Source organism: Mobula birostris, chromosome 5 (assembly GCF_030028105.1).
Source record: "Mobula birostris isolate sMobBir1 chromosome 5, sMobBir1.hap1, whole genome shotgun sequence".
Lineage (NCBI taxonomy): Eukaryota > Metazoa > Chordata > Chondrichthyes > Myliobatiformes > Myliobatidae > Mobula > Mobula birostris.
The window spans coordinates 47,726,801-47,745,319 of record NC_092374.1 but is presented as its reverse complement, the minus strand read 5'-3'; the positions used below and the strand labels follow the sequence as shown (position 1 = coordinate 47,745,319).

Below are 18,519 nucleotides of genomic sequence, written 5' to 3'. Positions count from 1 at the left end.
TATGTGTTAACAAGATACTTAAAAATGATTAGGTTGCTCAAACATAGCTTGCCTTACGTAAATGCAAGCTGATTCTGATCATTGTTATCAGTCTCCCTGTACTCCGTCATTCTGCTCCTTGCTATTAATTATTCTGAAAATGTTCCATAACTGACACCTTTATATTTTCCTTGATTCTTTTTCCCCCTCCTTGAATAATCTGGGTTAATAATAAAAACGAGCAACAAATATGCCACAACCTTACCCTTTTGTATTTTTAAGGCAAAATAGGAATATTAAATATAGATCTGCTCAGATTTATTGGATGAAGCCAATTTTATTTCTTGATTGTAAACTTGCAAACCTGTACATTCTGCTTTGTTGAACAATATGGTGTTGCTTACAATTTGCTGCCAATTTGCTTACAATTGTTTTCTGATCACTTTAGAGGCAGAAAATATTGCCAAGAGTTTTAATATCAAGTTATATCCCGAAAGCCAGTGAATCCGTAAGACACTGCCCTTATGTTGGGAACAGGAAGTTATTATAGGTCCGGTGATTTGATTAGCACTTGCAGTTGCAAGCAGGTGAAATTCTATGGTGCAATTTGTGTATCAGTTAGCTATATTATAATATTTCATGACAAGTATTTATTTCACCAGTCTTGTGCAGTTTGACTCATTTACTAAAATTCAAACAAACTCTAAAAGTGTTAGTTATTATTCTGAACAGCACACGCTTCTTTTTATGTAGCAGAGATTTTCCATGCAAACTAAACTTTGATTATTACAACACATGCAAATATGGCATCAATATGCAAACTACTAATGTACAGCATATAAAAGTTACATTTGTATATAACTAGAACTGATTGAAAATTTATTGAAGATGCTGAATTAATATGCACCGTCAATTCAAGGAAAATAGGCTGGTGGCATTTGGTCTGAAGCAACTTTCTCATATGCAGGTGGAGCATTGGGAATCTGTTAAATGGAAAACAAATATTGTTTTTAAGGCTAATATACACGATAACTCAAAAACACAGTTTAATATCATTAATAGTTTACTGCATCATTGTTTTGTTTCATAGTGCTTAATTTAGATTTATTTAATGACAGAAATAAGAAACAATTAAACCTTGTCAGTTATTTTAAAAAGTAGTTGGTGCACAACGCTTTAGATTACAGTACTATTTAAGCTTTTAATTTGGCAAGAATATGAAAGGAATTATATATAGAGTTGTGATTTTGAGGCATAATACAAAAATCCAGATTTTAATGGAGACAGTTATGAGAGGACAGCGCATCAGTCAAGTCCTGTGAGATATCAGATTTTAATGGTGAACTTGCTGGGCCATGGATATTCTTAGGCTTTTTAACTATTTAGTCTCTGCGGAGATATTTATTTCCTGACAAATAGTTGTAGACACGAGTCACTGTGAGGTGCAGCTCACATCTAACTGTTCTCACCAGCCATGATTTGTTCTCTGGTACCAGTCTTGACATATGCACTCAGGTTTCTTCAATTCTTTTAAACAGTTCTTTAAAACCTCAAAGTCCACTTTATAGTGAACATTGCTTTTGATGTTTATTGTTGAAAATGTTACCTAGATATCAAGGATGTAATTTTATCTTCAAGTTTGAACACAACGTAACTTGCCAAGAAAACTTGAATAAGAACACTTATTCAAATATTTATATCCTGGAAATTTAAATGTGTGAATTAGATAAATTTATGGAATAGGCAACTTCTTACCATATTGGAATGTGTGTAATCATTCATGGGTGTTTTGGTCTCTGAAGAGATCTCTTCTTTGCTATGATGAAGGGTTGGCATAAAGAAACTCACTACATTATCAGGCGCACGTTGATTCTGAAATAAAATGTGTAAGTAAATTCAGTTGGGGCATACCACTAATCCCTCAAATGGATTATGCAAAGATTAATACCAAGTATGAAAGCGAAACGCAATTTAAATTTATAAACTTAAAATGTTACTGAAATCACTATTCCCAGTTGTAATAAAAAGAGTAAGATTGATCAACTGGTTGCTACAATAACCTTGTACTCAAAAACAAGGAACTGATTGTGGACTTCAGGAAGAAGTCAGGAGATCACACAGTCCTCGTTGAGAGGTCAGCAGCTTCAAGTTTTTGGGTGTCAAAATCTTGGAAAATCTATCCTGGGCCCAGCATATTGATGCAATCATGAAGAAGGAACCCCTGTGGCTCTACTTTGTTAGGAGTTTAAGGATATTTGGGATCTCACCAAAGATTATTATAATTTTTATATGTACAGTGGATAGCATTCTGACTAGTTGCATTACAGCCTCATATGAAGTCTCCAATTGACAGGGTTGTACACTCAACCAGCTCCATGGTGGGCATAACCCTCACCTGCTTTGTGAATGTTTTTATGAGACAGTGCCTCAAGAAGATGGAAGCTGGCATTAAGAACCTTCGCCATCTGAGGCATTCCACCTTCTCATTACTGCCATCAGGGAAGAGGTACAAGAGCTGGAGGATGCACACTCAGTGATTCAGAAACAGTATCTTCCCTTCTTCCATCAGGTCTCTGAATGGTCTATGAACGCATGAACACTACCTTGTTATTCCTTTCTTTTGCACTATTTATTTTAGTAATGTATAGGTTCTTATGCCTTTGCACCATAGTCTTTGTCTATATCTTTGTATAATAGATTCTCTCAGTCTCTTCCTCTGCACAGATATTCTCTTGGTGTCTGCACCACCTTGGCTTTTCCTTCATTCATCTTTGAGTTCTAACTTTTCCTAGAAATATTAACTCTATTTATTTCTCTGCAGATGCTACCTGACCTGAGTATTTATGACATTTCCTGTTTTTACAGTTCGCTGTGTTCATATTTTAATGCAAAGGTTCCCAAACTGGGGTCTATGGACCCCTTAGTTAATGGTAAGGCTCAATGGCATAAAAAAGGTTGGGAACCCCAGTTTGATTGGTACCTTTGCATTTTTGATTCATAGAATACATTATTACCGTACTTGACTACTTTTCATTAAACTACCTTCTGGTCATGAATATTGAAACTGAAAAATATACCTGGAGTGTTAAGTATCCATTGCGTTTTTTGTAATACCAGCACCCAATTATCAGTAGAATTAGAAGTATTATGATCAGAACAGCAATGCCAATGGCCCTGGAAGAAAAGAAATGGGAATGTCAATTTGTATCCTCTGTTCTCCAACTGATAGAAAAGTCACTTATAAAATTTATTTCAATAATCATCAGGAAGTCAGTGAACCTAAATCTTGATTATTGCTGACCATAATCAGGTTTCTTGACTCTTGGGAAAAGAATATTTAGTCAATTGAGCTAAAACCACTGTTTCACTATATGCTTATATCTCAGCAACACTCACAACACGCTGGAGGAACTCAGCAGGTCGGGCAGCATCCGTGGAAAAGATCGGTGGACGTTTCGGGCCGGAGGGCCCCCCACCTTCTTTATAGGGCCTTTGCCCCTTCTCTCTACAGTCCTGACGAAGCGTTCCGGCCCGAAACGTCGACCGATCTTTTCCACGGATGCTGCCCGACCTGAGTTCCTCCAGCGTGTTGTGAGTGTTGCTTTGACCCCAGCAGCTGCAGATTATTTTGTGTTTGCATATATCTCAGCTGTTTTGTCTTAATTAAATTTACTTTGGTTTTGTAATCTTTGATTTTCATTCTCTGTTAAATACCTGTATTATTTAGGAAATTTTCAGTTTCTCCTTATCTTGACCCTATAAGTTTTTGGGTGAGCCTGTTCCAGATTTTTTTGATTAATTATTGTGTGAAGGAGTACTTCATAATATCTCTGAACACTCTGGGTCTAATTTTAAGATTGTTTCTCCTTGCTCTGAATTATTCTGGCAGAAGATGTAACTTAGCCAGTAATGGTTTATATAGTATTATCACTTATTAATCTGAAACAGTTCTTCAAATTTGCCATTTAATCTATGATAAACTGGGAAAACTGAGCATTGTTTATGCATACTGCATAGTTCAGTTAAAGTTTTGGTAAATGTAAATTGCATACTACCAAAGTTCAATACAGTGGACTCTAGTTAATTGGGCCATTGTTTAATCATGACAGCCACATACTTGGGACAAGTCTTAAAGAACAAGAAATAATTGAGAAAATTGCTGGGATTCCCTTTGTTTAATTGGGACACTATGCGCCTAATTGGGACAGGAGACCGTTGCCAAACAGTTTCCAACTAGAATCAGACATGTTCACTTGTGTGGCTGTTAGACACTGCACCATGCTTCGAGTGAATATTTTTAAAATAACACCAGTTGCATTTACTTGTATTAAAAAAAAGCTGTGATTTTTATCACCATTAGTTTCTGAGAAATTAGCAACAAGACAATTCAGAACTGTTTTGCTCACTGTGCTTTCAAGCATTCAGGTTTGAAGATGCCAGAATGGGCCAGAAGTGATAATGAAACAATTTCAAAACTTCAAGTTAGGTACTGCAAAGAATTAAGGTATTGATAATCATCTTCAGTGTTGGCGCATGGCCAAGTGGTTAAGGCGTTTGTCTAGTGATCTGAAGGTAGCTAGTTCGAGCCTTGGCTGAGGCGGTGTGTTGTGTCCTTAGGCAAGGCACTTAATCACACATTACACCGTGACGACACCGGTGCCAAGCTGTATTGGTCCTAATGCCCTTCCCTTGGACTACATCGGTGGCATGGAGGGGGGAGACTTGCAGCATGGGCAACTGCCGGTCTGCCATACAACCTTGCCCAGGCCTGCGCCCTGGAAACCTTCCAAGGCACAAATCCATGGTTTCATGAGACTAACGGATGCCTATATAGAAATCATCTTCAATGTTGCAGTGAAAGTGAAGACTTAGAGGATGCAATCATTGATAGTATTGTATGAAGACAATCCATTATCTACACTAGGTGTCTGCACTGATTTTGTACATTTACAGTTAATGCTGCAAATGAAGTTCTCCATCGATAACTATTGGTCAAACAACACTGCAGCACAGAAATAAGCCCTTTGGCCCTTTTAGTCTATGGCAAACCATTAATCTGCCTAGGCATATTGACCTGCACCACACCCTCCATACACTTCCCATCATGTACCTATCCAAATTTCTTGGAAATGTTGAAATCGAACCCACATCCACCACTTGAACTGGCAGCTCATTCCACAGTCTCACAACCTTCTGAGTTAAAACTTTCCCCCTCATGTTCCCGTTAAATATTTCACCTTTCATTCTTAACCCATGACCTCTAGTTCTAGTCTCACCCAAACTCAAAGGAAAAACCCTCCTTGTATTTACCCTATCTATACCCCTCATAATTTTGTACTCCACCATCAAATCTCCCCTCAATCTTCTATGTTCAAAGAAATAAAGTCCTAACATTCAACCTTCCCTATAACTTGGGTCCTCAAGTCCTGGTAACACCTTTGTAAATTTTTTTTCTGTGCTCTTTCAAACTTGTTTACATCCTTCCAGTAGGTAGGTGACCAAAACTGCACACAGAACTCCAAATTAGACCTCACTACTATTTTATACAATTTCAATATAACATCCCAACTCCTTTACTTAATACATTGATTTATGAAGGCCAATGTGCCAAAAGCTTTCTTTACGACCCTATCTGCCTTTAAGAGCACTTCCGAGGAGCTATAAATGAATCTGAATTCCCACATCTTTCAATTCTACCATTCTCCGCAGCGCCCTACCACTTACCATGTAAGACTTACCCTGTTTAGTCCTCCCAAAGTGCAGCACCGCATTCCTGTCTGCATTAAATTCCACCTGCCATATTTCAGCCCATTTATCCAGCTGGTCAAGATCCCACTGCAAATTTAGATAGCTTTCTTTACTCTCTACTGCACCCCCAATCTTGGTGTCATCCACAAATTTGGTGATTTGGGAACTAATACACAACTATTAGGAACTAATGCACCATTTTATAGTACTGTAGTATTTGTAGTATTGATAGTGTTCTAATTTGTTCTGTATTTCATTTAAATTCTTTATTTGTTACTCAATTAAATAGTAGTTCACTTTTTTAAAAAAGTATCTTTTAAACTATTTCAATGAACCTTTGGCTAATTGGGGTAGCTGCTTAATTGGGTCAAAATGTACTGGTCCCAATGTGTCCCAATTAACTGGAGTCCACCGTATATCAAAAATATTTCAATGACTGAAAATTATTTCTACTAGTTATATCTTTACACTACAAAGCAATCTCATTAGGATAATGGAACGGTATAATCTTTGGTCCTCGTATCACTAAATTTTAAAAAAAATCACAAAAGGGGTATAGATAGTGTGAACACACTGTCTTTTTTCTGCAGAAAGGGGAGCTAAAATCAAAGAGCATAGCTAAAATGTGAGAGGGGAAAGATTTAAGAGGGATCTGAGGGGCAAATCCTTGGTGGTGAGTATAAGAATCTAACTACTGGAGAAAGTAGTTGAGGCAGGTACAACAATGATATTTAAAATATATTTGCATAAGTACTTAGCAAGGGTTCAGATGGATATAGGCCAAACATAGGTGAATAGTGCCTGGTGGGCACCATGGTTGGCAAGAACTCCTTGGGTCAAGGACTTGTTTCCATGCTGTATTAGACAATAGGTGCAGGAGTAGGCTATTCGGCCCTTCGAGCCAGCACTGCCATTCACCGTGATCATGGCTGATCATCCACAATCAGTATCCAGTTCCTGCCTTATCCCCATAACCTTTGATTCCACTATCTTTAGGAGCTCTATTCATCTCTTTCTTGAAAGCATCCAGAGACTTGGCCTCCACTGCCTCTGGGGCAGAGCATTCCACATATCCACCACTCTCCGGGTGAAAAATTAATCCCAACAGTAAATGCATCTTCATCCCTGATGAAGATTGCAGAGTTTGTCATCAAAACATTGGTTATAATCGATACCTGCACTCAGCTGAAAGCACAAGAGGGGTTTATTTGGCATTATTACGGTTAGTTATGTAATCCAGCCATTTACAGCTACCGACAAATTGAACAACAAAGTTAAAAATGTCAAGATGTTATGGATTTATGCTCTGTAATCTTCAAACTATCTTTTTAAATGCAGACAGTTGTACTTGAGTTGATCATGTCAGATAAGTTCACCTTTTAAATTCAAAATTGGTATTATTCTATTAAAATGCATTTTATATGTATTTATTCATTTGGGTATTAATTGTGTAACTGTGGTAAGTTAAATAGGATACCTTTTTGATAAATGTTTAGAGATGCATCACATATTGAAAATTAATAGCTTTGGGCATTGATTACAGATGTCTTCACACAATGGCGACATTTAATCCTGTCTAACAGTGGTGACTTTGTACTATAGATTTGCTTCTGTGAAGTAAGTCCTGTGTTCATAAGGTATCTCTTTGTGGAGATGATGTAATAAACCCTCTGGGACATCATAATGAATTTAGTCATTTAATTCTGAAAGCGCAAAACATGAACATCAAGATGCATGTTTTCTAGTATTAAGGGATATTGTCTTCAGGGAAAAATACTCTATTTAGAAAGAGAAGATGTATTGACCTGCAGCAGAACAGAACATGGCTTTACTGTATATTCAACATATATAGATGTACTGTGATCATTATTATGAAAAAAACCAACAGACTTTTAATGCACAAAAAATAATTTTTACAAGAAAAATTCTTGTTTGTATCTTTGTTTAACAATTAGTTTGCATTTGTATTCAAGTTTCCAGTTACTTGAATTTTCAACCGTCTTCTGATCAACAGAACAACAATATTTTCACCCCATTTAAAATGTAATTCTGGCCTGTTTCTACATTGCACACAAGTTGTTTATTTTTGCTGCTCAATTAACAAGAATGATCTCCAAAAAGACATGCTGTCTAATGTGGGTCTTCCTGACATACTATTTTTGTTAGGTTTGAGTTGAATGAAATTCTAAACTCACATCAAGCAATGTGATTGTGATTTTAGATGCCAAAGTTGCACTTATTCCACAGTAGCAACAGGGATTAGTTCTTAATTTGTTCTTCAGCCTCAATATGTAAAGTTCCAATCTTCCAACTTTGTACTTTATATAAAATGTGTCAGAACGCAGTATTTATAGCAGAAAACCAGGTCATGCATCTTAACAGGTATATGTTAGTACTTCATGGGATCATTCTCCCACGATGTTTAATCTCACTCCATCAACACTTACTATTTGATTCTTCCTTATACATTTAACGGATTTATCCTTAAACATAACCTTTTATTAAGGAAGGCACTGTCAATTCATGCTTCATCTACTCAAAGTATTGAGCCACAAACAAATGTAAATAACACACCTACTCATTCTTGAATTTTGCATGGTCAGCTGGTAATCTGACATTTTGCTTCCAGTCTCTATTCCATAAATTCAGCAATGATATTTATAGTCTTCAACAATTTGAAAAACTTTATGTATGTGGAATCAACAATGTTTTAAACAAAATTACAGAGAACTTTTAAATTGAGTTCATATTGTAATTTATACAATTGTCAAAATCAGAACTTGGGTTATGAGAGCAGATGTAGAAATTACAGAACCAGTTGAGTAAGTGTTTAAACACTATAAGCAATTAATACCACTGGTGCATTAAGTTAGCTTGGAAGTAGTGAAGAGGAAAAAGCATTCTCAAAGGTTGTTCAAACTTACTCTTCTAATTTCAGGTAAAGTCCAACTCCCCTCGAACGAAAACCTCCTTGCACAGTATTCTTTGGCATTTCGGTTGAGTCAGTTGGTCTAAGAAACAAAGCATAAAGATGAAATATTACTAGAATATATTCAACTTGAAGCATTTTGACTGTTCAGAACCATCATTTGCAATAACAAGATAAACTTCAATATTACTCAGTGTAAAAGATAGACAGGACCGCTGCAATCACATTAAATGCTATGAACATAACTTGAATTATTGTATCGAATTAAAACTGAACTATTATTTTGATTGCTTCAGTTAGCACTAGTAACTTACCCTTGTTAGAAGCTGCTGGTGATGTATGAAAAAGTCTTAATTCTAGGGCTGAGTAGTGTTGGTATTAGCAGTGACTCTTGTATTCCACCCCCAAACCCCCTGTCTGGAGTTCTCATGACTATCATGAGATCAAGGCCTGACCAGCAGGATCTTTTTATAGGTATAATTGGTGCGAATAAGCAGCAAACTGGCAAAAAAAAGGAAATTGTCAGATGTTTCAAGTTTGATCTGCCTTTTTATGAGCACAAGATTGCAATTCAGTTCTGAATCCAAGTAGTACCTCCCTGTGGTACTTCCTAACAGTATTTTACCCCAGTGCTCCGAAACTACTTGAAAGAGGCACAAGTTCCATTTAATAATTGAGATAGGTTTCAGTGAGGTCTCCCCTTTTTAATCTATCGAATGGTGAAAGGCCTTGATAGAGTGGATGTGGAGAGGATGTTTCCCATGGTGGGAGAGTCTAAGACCGGGGGGGGGGGCGTCATCCTTTTAGAACAGAGATAAGGAAGTTCACCAGCAACTTTGATGTGTGTTGGTTGAAGAATTTCTTTAGCCAGCGAGCGATGAATCTGTGGAATTCTTTGCCACAGACAGCTGTGGAGGCCAAGACTTTATGTATGTTTAAGGCAGAGGTTGATAGATCCTTCATGGAGGTACCAGAAGAAGGCAGGAGAGGAAAATTGGATCAGCCACGATGAAATGGTGGAGCAAACTAGATGGGCCAAATAGCCTAATTCTGCTCATATATCTTCTGGTTTAAGAGCGTTGTGAAAAGAAATCACTGTTTTTCTTTCTCTTGCTTCCACCCGCACCAACACCATTACCCCATTCCAGCTCCCTTGTGCAAGTCTAATTTTGAATGGTATGGTAAGAATCCAAAGTTCACACAGAAATTGGCTCACTCAAATCAGACTGTTTAGTGACACCAATTCCAAGTATATTTTGTGCATCATTTTTTTAAAAAAAGATACAGACTCCATGGGATGGATAAATCAGCTTGATTGTGAAAATATATAAACTAAAATATATATGCAGCCAGGAATAAGGTATTCTTTTTGCAAAGAGGACTAGTTTGTGTAACCTGCTCAAATGTAGGCAAGAGATGTGCTTGTAAGCCAGTTCTTCAAAACTGTTTTCAGAAACTGGGCTATGATATATTACCTAGTCTCTAATGGGACTAAATGCCTAAAAGGTTGAAAGCATACATGACTGTTGTGTATTTAATATATCAGTAATGTTTAAATAATATTATAAATAGTGTTTGATTAAGCATCCTTTGTTTACATAATTCATTATGAATTATATGTAAAAGTATATGAATGACATGCATCATCACACCACAGAACATGCAGTACTGTGCAAAAGTAAATGAGGAAGGCACCTTAGCTATATACATGTGCTAAGACTTTTGCACAGTACTGTAGTCATTTTGTATATTACACTGTACAGCTGCTGCTGCAAAAATAAATAAGTTTCATGACGTGCAAGTAATGATAAAGCTGATTCTGATCTGGGTCTCTTTCGTGGACTGAGTGAGGGAAGGGATGTAGGTTTTCATAAATAAAACGGCAGAGGCAACCCCTATGTGTATGGTCTCATACGGCTGGCTGTGAGAGGCAATCAGCATTATTTTTCCCCTTGATGTGTTGTTTGTCAGTCGTGAACTTTGATGTGTAGGCCAGGCGGAATTGCTGCCATGCAGTCCAACGACTGATATTGTGGGTCAACGTATGCTGTAGAATACGAAAATGGCAAACAGCTAGATAGAGAAGGAGAAGCTTGTGGTTAAACCTGCTGTACCTCCCGGGGGGGGGGGGGGAGGTGTGCGGAGGAGCTATTGTGTAAAGAAGGCAAGCAGCTGCCACAAGCCTGCAACCAACTGTTCATGCACAGCACCCACAGCATAGTCTGCAGCATCGGTAGTAATGGTTATGGGAGCCGGCGCGCTAGCAGGATCATGTTGGAAAGAGCACATTTGGTGTCATCTTCTGCTTTAGTTATGTGATTAGAGGCTTTGCAGGAGGGAGCACAAGTTCAGCTGCTCGCAGAATGACACAGTGATAGAAATTCACCATATCTAAAAACTCTTGTAGTTTTTTAGTAGTGTGGGGCGGTGGGAAATTCATAATATGGTGACTTTGGGAGGGGTTTTGCACCTTCTGTGGATATGGGATAGCCGAGAAAGTCAATGGTTGGTATTTAGCAAAATTAATAATCAACCTGTGTTGGCAAGTCTTTGAATACAGAATCCATCAGCTGTTTCAAAGTCTATGTTGCATTTTTCAGCCTAAATGGCGCGTAGAAACTCAAAGAAGCGAAATGAGGTTATCACAGCCATTTTGGGAATGTCCTCCAAGCAACCAAGCACCTGATGGTAGCTCCTAACTAAGTCAACTTCAGAAAAAAATTAATATTCTGGCTAAACGTACCGAAAAAAACTTGGATGTGTAGGACCAGGTAACAATGGGGGGGAGTGGTGACCTTGTTAAGATGTGGGTAATCACCACATGAGTGACAACCACCATCAGACTTGGGGACCATGTGGAGGGGTGCAGTCCAGGGGCTATTCAATCTGCCTACAATCCCAAGCCTTTCCATGTTGTCAAACTCAGCCTTCATGGTGGCCAGCTTCTCTGTGTTCACTGGCACAGACCGGCAGGCCAGTAGTGGAAACACAGTGCTCAACCCCATGTTTTGTGACTGTGGTTGAGAATGTGATCTTGGTGAGGCAGCAGTCAAGTAAACTCACATGCCGTGGTGCATGTGCTTGAGAGTCATTGTGGGAATCTTACTGGGGGAGCAGGGTAACGACCCATAGTCTGTGACATCCACAAGCTGCCAGTTCTTAAGATCAACCAACAGTCTTTGGGCACACAGGAAATCTGCAAGGTCTAGCCATTTTATCCAAGATGAAGCCCAATGTGTAATGTCACCCACTGAAACAGAGCTTCAACCATCGTGTCTCATAAATCTGGATCTTGCTGCTGTCGGTGGCCTCCAGCAAGGTTTTGTTGCTCTTTGCCTTCTGGTCAATGGGTGATACTAGCACCACATTCACTTGAGCACCCGTGTCACACAAGAAGCGTCACCCTGAAAGGGTGTCTGTAATGAACTGTAGACGACCCTGGCAGGTGGAACACATGGAATTCACAGACCTCTGATGTCCTAATGTGCTGGCACTGTCGAAGCTGCAAGATGGTTGGTACTTCGTAGTATTCATATCAAAGCAAGCGTGGTAAAAACACAGGTCTAGCACCGTCTGTTTTTGGATCTATAGGCGTGCGTATGTTGGAGGCCCTGCTGACTGGGCTTACTGAAGCAGGAAAAGGAAGAGGAATTATGCGTCTCTGCCTGGCTGAGTGTAGATTATCAGCCATTTTAGCAAGCTTGCTATAGTCATTCATGGGTGTATTAGTGAGGACTATGTGAACTTGCTCAGGCATTTGCTGTATAATGAGCTCTTTTTAAAAAAAACACATGGTGATTCCCAGGAGAAACAGCATGTGGTCTATTAATTCTGAAGGCTGGGCAAGGACAGCAACTGATTGGTGTGTTCAGACTCCGATAGTCCAAGAGTCTGCAATAGCTGAGTTTTCAGCGTGTGATTTTTTTTTTGCGTTCAGGTGTGGTTCAAGCAGACTTGACACTCTGATTGCCAAGAAATGACTGAGTGATGCTATTTGGAAGTAATATCTGGTGTCATCCATGGAGATTTCTCGCAGCATGAATTGTACCTCTGCTTGTACGAATCAAGAGATGGTATTGAGCCCCCAACGGTCCAGCAGTTTCAAACTGACTGCTTTGGTCAACATGTTCAATAATTCTGGAATCGATTAAGATCACCTGTGTAGGTTTTCATAAATAAAACAGCAGAGGTGTTTTTATGTTTAAGGAAAACCGTAACAACTCCTTGATTATCTACCAAATACAGAACATAAAGCACAGTTAAAAAAACTTCACATAGTTACATCATCATGTCAGACCAGCCTCTTAAAGTGAACCCCAACTCAATGTCGGTGGTTGTGAATTAGGCATATGTTTCCACCCACTATATTACCCCACAGGGGCAGGGAGAGGGAGATGGGAGGAAAAGGGAAAAGGGAAAGGGAGATGGGAGGAACTGAAATGCATCAGAGAGATGTTCTGTAATGATCAATAAACCAATTGTTTGGAATCAAAGGACACCTGCATCCCCCCCCCCTGCCCTGGCACTCCTCCTCTGCCACCTATTCCACACCCCTACTGTGGTGCTCCACCCTCACCATTGACATTTTTTTGCTCCCACTAGATTTACAAACTCTCTCTCTACTCCATGTTGACAAATACAGTACTGTGTAAAGTCTTAGGCACCCTAGTGCTATATATATATATAACCTTTCAATTAGTTTTATGTTTTGGAGTCACAAAACATAAGAATGACTGTTTAACACATCCTGGCATGACAGCCATAATCCATCCAATGTTGGGTGCAGGGGTGTTGTGAGCATTGACATTTTCCTCCTGCCAAATTAGATCTAGAATTAGCCTCATAATTTTTATTCTATCAGATTATTCTTTAATATTAAAAATTTGTTCAGTGAAAATCCTGATTGAAATACAAGCATGGGAAGGTTAACTAAAACTTTTCAGGGGTTGACTGATGAAGTAGAGTATCAAGTATATTGTCTACAGCAAGTTTTAAGAAGCAAGAGGCAGCAGGGTAGCCTAGCGGTTAGCATTTGTAGCACCAGTGACCCGGGTTTAATTCTCACCATGACTGCATGGGTCTCCTCCAGATGCTCTGGTTTCCTCCCACATTCCAAAGACATATGGGTTAGTAAGTTAATTGGGCTGGAAAAGCCTAAAATGTGCTGTATCTTTACAACAATTTTCACAGTTCCTAGTAAGGAAATACCTGTGTAATTACCAAAGAGCAAATATTTGAAAGGATGAATTGATTCATCCTTTTCATTTATGTTTCGATTCTGTTATGTCCTCCAGTACTTACAATATATAGCTTGTACCTAATGTTCTGACAAGTCCTAATATTCAGCTGAATGCATACTTTTCTATGGTTTATGGTATTGGAATGTGCTGAAACTGGAGAGGATTCAAAGAAGGTTCACGAAAATGATTTCAGGATTGAATGGCTTGTCATCTGAAAGGCATTTGATGACTCTGGGCCTGTATTCACCAGAATTCAGAAGAATGAGGGGTGACCTCACTGAAACCTATTGAATAATGAAAGGCCTTGATAGAGTGGATGTGGAGAGGATGTTTGCTGTGGTGGAAGAATCTAACACCAGACGACACAGTCTCAGAATAGATGGACGTCCTTTTGGAAGGGAGATGAGGACGAATTTCTTCAGCCAGAGCATGGTGAATCCGTGGAATTCTTTGCCGCAGGCAGCTGTGCAGCCAAGTCTTTATGTATTTAAAACAGAGGTTGATTGGTCAGTGCATGCAGGGGAGAAGGCAGGAATTGGTTACAATTCTATTAGCACTGTAAGATAGACATATTCATACAAAAGTCTTCTGTTATGTAAAAATATGACTATGTAAAGTCACGTCATTTGACTCAGTTCCTAAATCTGACACAGCCTTGTAATAACATTCAACAGCTGTAAAAAAGGAAAAGAGTAAAGAATGTAGAAACATCACAACATCAAAAGTGTAAAAGTCCTCTGCCACAGATCATGGACAATTTGCCCTGTAATTATATCTGTCCTGGTTATTCAAGGAACAAAATAGTTCAATTGCAAAGCAGAGAATTAAAAATAAAGTTTGTAGACCTTGTAGCATTGAGATCATAAGTCTATCTAGTCAGATGACTTCGAGGTGGACAATATCAAAATATTCTCTTGTGAATTACATTTTCAGAATACTCTGGTTAGTTTGTTTTGAATAATAACATAATGTGAAGTAAAAATGTATTCAGAACAACATTTTTAAAACAATTTCAGAAGTACCGATCACTTAATTCTTGACTTTCTGCAGTGCCATGTTGAAGAGGAACTTGCATATTTCATTTAGAAGTATGATGGTAGTGAGGTTTCAGGAGCAATTTCTGTAAAGAGACCATAAGACATCAGAACAGAATTAGGTCATTTGGCCCATCGAGTCTGCTCCACCATTCAATCGTGGCTGATCATTTTTTTCCCTCCTCAGTCCCACTCCCCAGTCTTCTCCCTGTAACTTTTGATGCCATGTCCAATCAAGAAGCTATCAATCTCTGCCTTAAATACACCCAGTGACCTAGCTTCCACAGCTGGCTGTGGTAGCAGATTTCACAAATTCACCACCATCTGGCAAAAGAAATTTCGCTGCATTTCTGTTTTAAACGGACATCCCTCTATCCTGAGGCTGTGCTCTGTTATCCTAGACTCCCCCACCGTGGGAAACATCCTTTCCACATCCACTCTGTCCAGGCCTTTCAACATTTTAAAGGTTTCAATGAAATATCCCCTCATCCTTCTAAATTCCAGCGAGTACAGACCCAGAGCTATCAAACGTTCCTCGTATGATAACCCTTTAGTTCCTGGAATCATCCTTGTGAACCTCCTCTGAAACTTCTCCAATGCCAGCACATCTTTTCTTAGATGAGACTCAGATGGACTCAGAGTCAGCTGTGGTCGGGTGCTTCCAATACATCGACAGCTGTTGGTGCCTGGAGGTTTCTGGCAGGGAGAGTTTCTCCCTTTTGCTGCCTGCTATCGGGACCATCGGGAGTCGATCGGGACTTTGAGACTTTTTTTTTAACCATGGTCTGCTCTTTATCAAATTATGGTATTACTTTGCACTGCTGTAACTATTTGTTATAATTATGTGGTCTTGTCAGTGTTAGTCTTTGGTTTGCCCTGTTTTCTTTTGTGTGATATCACTCTGGAGGAACATTGTATCATTTTTTAATGCATGCATTTCTAAATGACAATAAACATAATCTAATCTAACCTGCAAGTTAACCTTTAGGGTGTTCTGCACATGTACTCCCAAGTCCTTTTGCATCTCAGATTTTTGGATTTTCTCCCCATTTAGAAAATAATCTGTACATTTTTTTCTTCTACCAAAGTGCATGGCCAAGCATTTTCCAACATTATATTTCAATTCTTCTAATCTGTCTAAATTCTTCTGCAGCCTACTTATTTCCTCAACACTACCTGCCCCTCCATCAATCTTTGTATCATCTGCAAACTTGGCAAGAAAGCCATCTATTCCATCACCTAAATCATTGATATACGGCATAAAAAAAAGTGCTCCCAACACCAACCTCTGTGGAATACCACTAGTCCATTTGGCACCCAACCAGAAAAGGGTCTTTTTATTCCCATTCGCTGCCTCCTACCAATCAGTCAATGCTCTAACCATGCTAGTAACTTTCCTGTAATACCATGGGCACTTAACTTGGTAAGCAGCCTCATGTGTGGCCTTCTGAAAGTCCAAATATACAACATCTACTACATCCCCTTTATCTATCCTTCTTGTAATCTCAAAAAATTCCAACAGGCTCCTCAGGCGAGAATTTTCCTTAAGGAAATCATGCTGACTTTGCACTATCTTGTCCAGTGTCACCAAGTCCTCCATAACCTCATCCTTAACCATTGACTCCAACGTCTTCCCAACCATTGGGGTCAGGCTAACTTGTCTGTAATTTCCTTTCGGCTGCCTTCATCCTTTCTTAAGAGTGGAGTGACATTTGCAATTTTCCAGTAATCTGGTACTACGCCAGAGCACAATGGTTTTTGCAAGATACCTTTGCAATCTCTACTGCTACCTCTCTCAGAAGCATAGGGTGCAGTTCATCTGGTCAGGATGACTTATGTACCCTTAGGGTCTTTCTGTCTTTTAAGCACCTTCTCCCTTGTAATAGTAAATGCACTCACTTCTCTTCCCTCACACCCTGCAACATCTGGCACACTGCTGGTGGCTTCCATAGTGAGGACTGATGCAAAATACATCAAAGCTGATGGCACTTGGCCAAGAGCTAGCATTGTATGTGAATATGAGTGAGATTCTGCAATTCTTTCAATAGCCCCACCAGCCATTTCAGAACAAATGAAACAGGAATGAAAGTATATCATCCTTGATTCCAAATGGCCGCCAAACAAGATGGTTCTAATTGTTATTGTAACAATAGTTTTAAAATTTATTCAGATTCAGCAATAGCAATCGCATATATATTTGCAAACAAAGTGAGGCACTGCATGTGTTAAACTGCAAGAAATCACTTTTTTAAAGTTGTATAAAGCATGCAATACGGAAAGGAAAACAAATGGTTAATGTAGCAGTACAGAAAGCAAACTAATACTTATCATCCACTAAACAAGCTGATCTGCAGTGTGTTGACAAACTTTCATGCAGCCTTTTCTCTGTCACCCTCCTGATCTTCTTGTCCCTATCTTCTCCAGTTAACATTAGTCCTGTGAGAGGGTTCTCCCTCTCTCTCTCCATCCTTCCTCTTCCCCTTTGCACAAAGGAATTGGCCCTTTGTATACCCATTCAAAACCTCTTGCCCTAGTACTCTCCCATTCATTTGGTACCTGCACCTGCACCTTCCCCAGACAAACATGTTTTTCATCATAACAACACACACGAAATGCTGGAGGAACTCAGCAGGTCAGGCTGCATCTAAGGAAAAAAAGTACAGTCAGCATTTCTGGCCTTTGACAACAATGACAATGTATTGAAGAGGCAGTTCAACATGAAAATGGAGCAAAGTTTTATTTTTCCTGTTTTTCATTAATTCAATCAGAGAAATCTCTACAACATCATATAGTTAGGCAATTTAAAAAAATGTTCAGGACTGAAGGAGACCATGGTCAAAAAATATTTTAGTAATAGATGAGCAGAAGCAGGGTCACACTGAGGTTGAAATTGGTTGATCTAATGATGACAGAATGTCCCAATCTCACACTAGAGTTGTGAACAGTCTGATTCAGTGGCAGGTAGTGCAATGGGGAGAGGTAATGTTGGGGCCTCAGGAATGGACTTCGTGGCAGAAATGGCTTTGGCTTTCCCAATAGTTATGAAGGCTCTGCATTAGTACTGGATGTTGGACAGTCAGCCTGTTTAGAGACAGTGGACAGTGAAAGGAGGCTTGATTGTGGGAAAGAACTGGCTCTAATCAGCATACACTTGAAAAGTGAAGTTGGCAGATATCCCACCTCTCCTGGAAGTTCCGGGAGTCTCCCGTATATTGATAGCGGCTGCCTGATGCCTGCAAATTATATACAATATTCCGGAAATTGATTTTTTTGAGAGCGAGCGCTTGCGAGAGAGCCCAATACATCTCATTCTCTTGTGTGTTAAAGAGTGAGAGAGAGAGAGAAACATGCCATGGCAGAGTGTTCCAAAAAAAAAGAAAATATAAAACCTACTTCACCCCAAACTACACTAAAGTGTACCCCTGCCTAATAGGGATCAAAAATAATGACAGTGTTGCTCGCTGCACTGTTTGCAACAGTGACTTTTCTATTGCCCATGGTGGGTTAAGACTGTAAAAGACGTGTTGAGGTGAGTTTAACAGGTGTCATTCATTCATTAGCACAGCTAATGTTATTTAAACCAGCTGGC

At 39.1% G+C, this 18,519-nt stretch overlaps 1 protein-coding gene across 1 annotated transcript; it reads right to left on the bottom strand.

Annotated features, from left to right (window-relative positions):
- Positions 1 to 273: 273 nt before the first annotated feature.
- Positions 274 to 14,955, bottom strand: mlana (melan-A). The gene is made up of 5 exons (XM_072257991.1): positions 14,919 to 14,955; positions 8,652 to 8,738; positions 3,057 to 3,153; positions 1,735 to 1,851; positions 274 to 962 (listed from the first exon to the last, which is right to left on the bottom strand). Exons 2-5 carry the CDS (start codon positions 8,717 to 8,719, stop codon positions 894 to 896), a joined length of 351 nt encoding a protein of 116 aa, XP_072114092.1. The 5' UTR covers positions 8,720 to 8,738; positions 14,919 to 14,955; the 3' UTR covers positions 274 to 893.
- Between the last annotated feature and the right edge of the window lie 3,564 nt (positions 14,956 to 18,519).

Bases quoted from the DNA above. Each gene is read 5' to 3' on its own strand.
- mlana (XM_072257991.1), bottom strand. From the start codon at position 8,719: ATGCCAAAGAATACTGTGCAAGGAGGTTTTCGTTCGAGGGGAGTTGGA. The intron at 3,154-8,651 runs GTAAGTTTGAAC...CTTTTCTTCCAG, and splicing joins CTTTACCTGAAATTAGAAGA to GGCCATTGGCATTGCTGTTC. The intron at 963-1,734 runs GTAAGAAGTTGC...TCCATTTAACAG, and splicing joins ATTACACACATTCCAATATG to ATTCCCAATGCTCCACCTGC.